General features: G+C 38.7%; 1 protein-coding gene across 1 annotated transcript in view; it reads right to left on the bottom strand.

Moving 5' to 3' along the window:
• The window catches only part of LOC107550768 (polypeptide N-acetylgalactosaminyltransferase-like 6), a 39,058-nt gene extending 37,748 nt beyond the window's left edge, over positions 1-1,310 (bottom strand). Inside the window, exon 1 of the mRNA XM_016232145.1 lies at positions 1,129-1,310. Within this exon, the coding sequence (XP_016087631.1) occupies positions 1,129-1,285 (157 nt within the window). The 5' untranslated portion in view covers positions 1,286-1,310. The remainder of the gene's footprint in view (positions 1-1,128) is intronic.
• Positions 1,311-3,710: the final 2,400 nt, after the last annotated feature.

Genomic DNA, 3,710 nt, shown 5'->3' with positions numbered 1-3,710 from the left:
GTGACATGTGGCCAAGTATGGTGACCCATACTCGGAATTAGTGCTCTGCATTTATCCCATCCAAAGTGCACACACACAGCAGTGAACACACACACACCGTGAACACACACCCGGAGCAGTGGGCAGCCATTTATGCTGCGGCGCCCGGGGAGCAGTTGGGGGTTCGGTGCCTTGCTCAAGGGCACCTCAGTCGTGGTATTGAAGGTGTTTACAACATAGTGATAAAAAAAAAAACCTTCAGTAAAATGTTCTGAGCTATATAAATAAATAAATAAATAAATACAATAAAAAAATAATTAGGATGCAATGACACATGAAGCACTGTGAATGACATTAAATAAATAGTTTTTTTCATTCCATTTTAAAGGCATGAAACCTAGGCGTATCTGGCCAAACACCATTTATAAATAGTCTGGTTGCATCCTATCTATCAAGCAATGGTCTGATGAGAAGACTGGTGGGGCCCAGTCCTTTATATTACAGATCAGAGCTCTGTTTCAAACAGCCTGCGACACAGTACCTGCCGCGCGCTTGTGCATCAGCTCCACTCTAATCATACATGCCAGGCCGCATCCCAGCATGCCTCTCAAAGGCTCACTGTAACCAATTAGAACTCGCCGTGCTGTGCCCACATCTCTGAGATGACCGCCTGATGTTCAGCCCAGCAAAAAAAAAAAAAACGACAGATCAAGCCTACTAACTAAAATCAAGCTTGCATCAGATCAATAAGCATCGATATGTGCAAAACATTTGCTGAAGTAGGCATTTTAAAACATCTTATAACAGGGTCAAGCTCATGAAAAAAAACGTCTGGATTTGCAATGCTCATGTGGCGCAGCGGGATACGCTATAGATTCTATCCTCAATGAGTCTGAAAACAAACCACAGACAAGAAACAAGGAGATGGAGGATTTTAGTTTTTTTTTAATCAACCGACTGCAGGGGGAAAGACTTTGGACAGGAAAAACCAATTGAATTTTGAAATTGCTAGATTCAAAAGAGAAAGATAAGCACAAAGAACATTCTGTGGGATTTTCAGTGGCTTGTGTTTTCTCACAGTGATAAAAAACAGAGAAATCTGTGGTTACGTGCTGCCTCCAGGGTAGGCAGTTTTTTATCTGGACTCACCAAGCAGGGGCGGCAGCCAGTTGATGTTGGCTTCACAGTGAGAATCCAGGAAAGTAAGGACTTCTCCTCTAGCCACCGACGCTCCCAGCAGCCGTGTGCGGATCAGACCCTCTCGCTTCTTGGTGCGCACGATACGGACCTTAGGAAATCTGGACATGTACTCCTCCAGATGCGCCCTCAGGTGCTCTGAAAAAGTGGCAGAGGAAAAAAAGACAGAGATTACTAGAAAGAATGCACCGGGAAAAAAGGAAATGACATAAGTCTAGGCTTGTGTTCTGTTAAAGGAAAAAGGAGGGAAATTGATTGTGTGTTGTGGTGCAGTGGTGCGGTAATTTAATCTCAGAATTGTTTCTCTATTCTCGTGGCCCCATTCAAGGGCATTAATGTTTAACACCCCATAAGATTCCTACGTTGTTAACACTTAAATTAATTGCTGAATGTCTTAGTTTCTAGAATATTAATCAGAACAAACAGACCCAATGTTAATTCTTTGGCTAAACTTAATTAAATTGCAGTGGTTCTACATGTTGGAAATTAGTTTTCATAACCAAAAATTACAATGAAGGCTCGACTCAAACACTTTGCGCAATGCAAGTAAAGAAACTTAGTTGATTGAATAAGTACCAATAATAGTAGATGTGAGTAATTCAAACGTTTTCAGGTTAGTTACAGCGAACATTAAACTTTAAAATGTCTCCCTGTTTTTTTTCATTCAAAAACACAAAATAATATTTAATTTATTCTTCTGCTCCAGTCAGATGCAAAGCATCATGGGATCTAGAACTCCACTGCCCTGTTTCAGTCAATGCAATAAAAATGATTCATGTAGTCACACAAATGGATTAAGTAAATTTCCATTTGACAAAACTGAACATATTGAAATTATGACAAAATGCTCAAGAATTGCTGCATTAGCTCATTACATTTATATATCTTTTATGCCCAACACTGCTACATTTGGAAATCAGCTTTCAATGCAATGTTTTTCAGCCAATATGAATGCACAAACATCTTTAATTATGTGAATGAGGTAAACACAAACAAAAAGCGAAACAGATGGAAAAAGTAGATTTTCTCAGTGTTAGTCAGGGAGTGGGTAATGTATTTGACCCCTTTCAGTGACAGCACAAAGAAACAGCAAAGGCAGTCATTTCAAAAGGAAAAAAATGGAGGGAAGTCTTATCTTTCCACACATTACTGTTTGTTCATTTTCAGAAGCAGCAGGAGTTTGCTGCAGCTTGTCAACTGTTTGCATATTATTCAAATACAAAGCATTAATACCTACACAAACTCAATCACCGCTTCCCAGCTGCTGTGTCTGTGCATGAGTGTGTGCGTGTGTCCATGTGACTTCGTGTGATTAGATGCTTTGGAGGTACCAAATACATGGGCTTTGGATTACCACCAATAACATAAATCCATTAGGTACAGCAGCCATGTGTTGATGGAAGGTTTGAACTGGAAGGACTGGTGAATTCCTTCATTACATATGAAAGCTGTGAAGCAGGCATCAATAAAGTTATGCACATGAAAAGAGTCACGCTTTGACTGAAAGGTGTGTGTGCTATGCTTGACTTCAAGAAGGAATCGTTCATACATTTAAAAACCTCTAAAGTTTTCATGTTAAAGATGCTATAATGGTTCTTCCTGCTTCATGAATCCTGAAAGAGATGTCTTCAAATCAAAACACTAAATTTTTTTTCAAAGAAAAATGCATCTATAAACAGCTGATATACATCCACAACAGCTGTGGTGTTCCTAATAGGAATGAGCATGAGCACTTGAGAACTAGAGTACTCAGAAATGACAGTAATGATCTGTAATTACTTTCTTTTTTTCATCCAATTATATACAAACACGTCAAAAATAGTTTTCTATTTAATAGTTCCAGTTACTTACAGTGCATGCATAATTTCTAAGCCAATGAGCATTTCATTGTCATGGTCATGCCTTTATTTATAATTTGTGTTTATAATGTGCTTGAAAAAATAAGATCAGAATATCAACTTGTCTAATAATTATGCAATTCTGTAGGCTTGAAATGCAGAAGGAATGTACAGGTGCATCTCAATAAATTAGAATGTCATGGAAAAGTTCATTTATTTCAGTAATTCAACTCAAATTGTGAAACTCGTGTATTAAATAAATTCAGTGCACTCAGACTGAAGTAGTTTAAGTCTTTGGTTCATTTAATTGTGATGATTTTGGCTCACATTTAACAAAAAAACCATCAATTCACTATCTCAACAAATTAGAATACTTCATAAGACCAATAAAAAAAACATTTTTAGTGAATTGTTGGCCTTCTGGAAAGTATGTTCATTTACTGTACATGTACTCAATACTTGGTTGGGCCTCCTTTTGCATGAATTACTGCATCAGTGCGGCGTGGCATGGAGGTGATCAGTTTGTGGCACTGCTGAGGTGTAATGGAAGCCCAGGTTGCTTTGATAGCGGCCTTCAGGTCATCTGCATTGTTGGGTCTGGTGTCTCTCATCTTCCTCTTGACAATACCCCATAGATTCTCTATGGGATTCAGTCAGGTGAGTTTGCTGCCCAATCAAGCACAGTAACACCATGGT

This window comes from Sinocyclocheilus grahami, unplaced genomic scaffold (genome assembly GCF_001515645.1).
Source record: "Sinocyclocheilus grahami isolate Dianchi unplaced genomic scaffold, SAMN03320097.WGS_v1.1 scaffold17.1, whole genome shotgun sequence".
Taxonomy (NCBI): Eukaryota; Metazoa; Chordata; class Actinopteri; order Cypriniformes; family Cyprinidae; genus Sinocyclocheilus; species Sinocyclocheilus grahami.
This window is presented reverse-complemented; position numbering and strand designations above follow the sequence as displayed.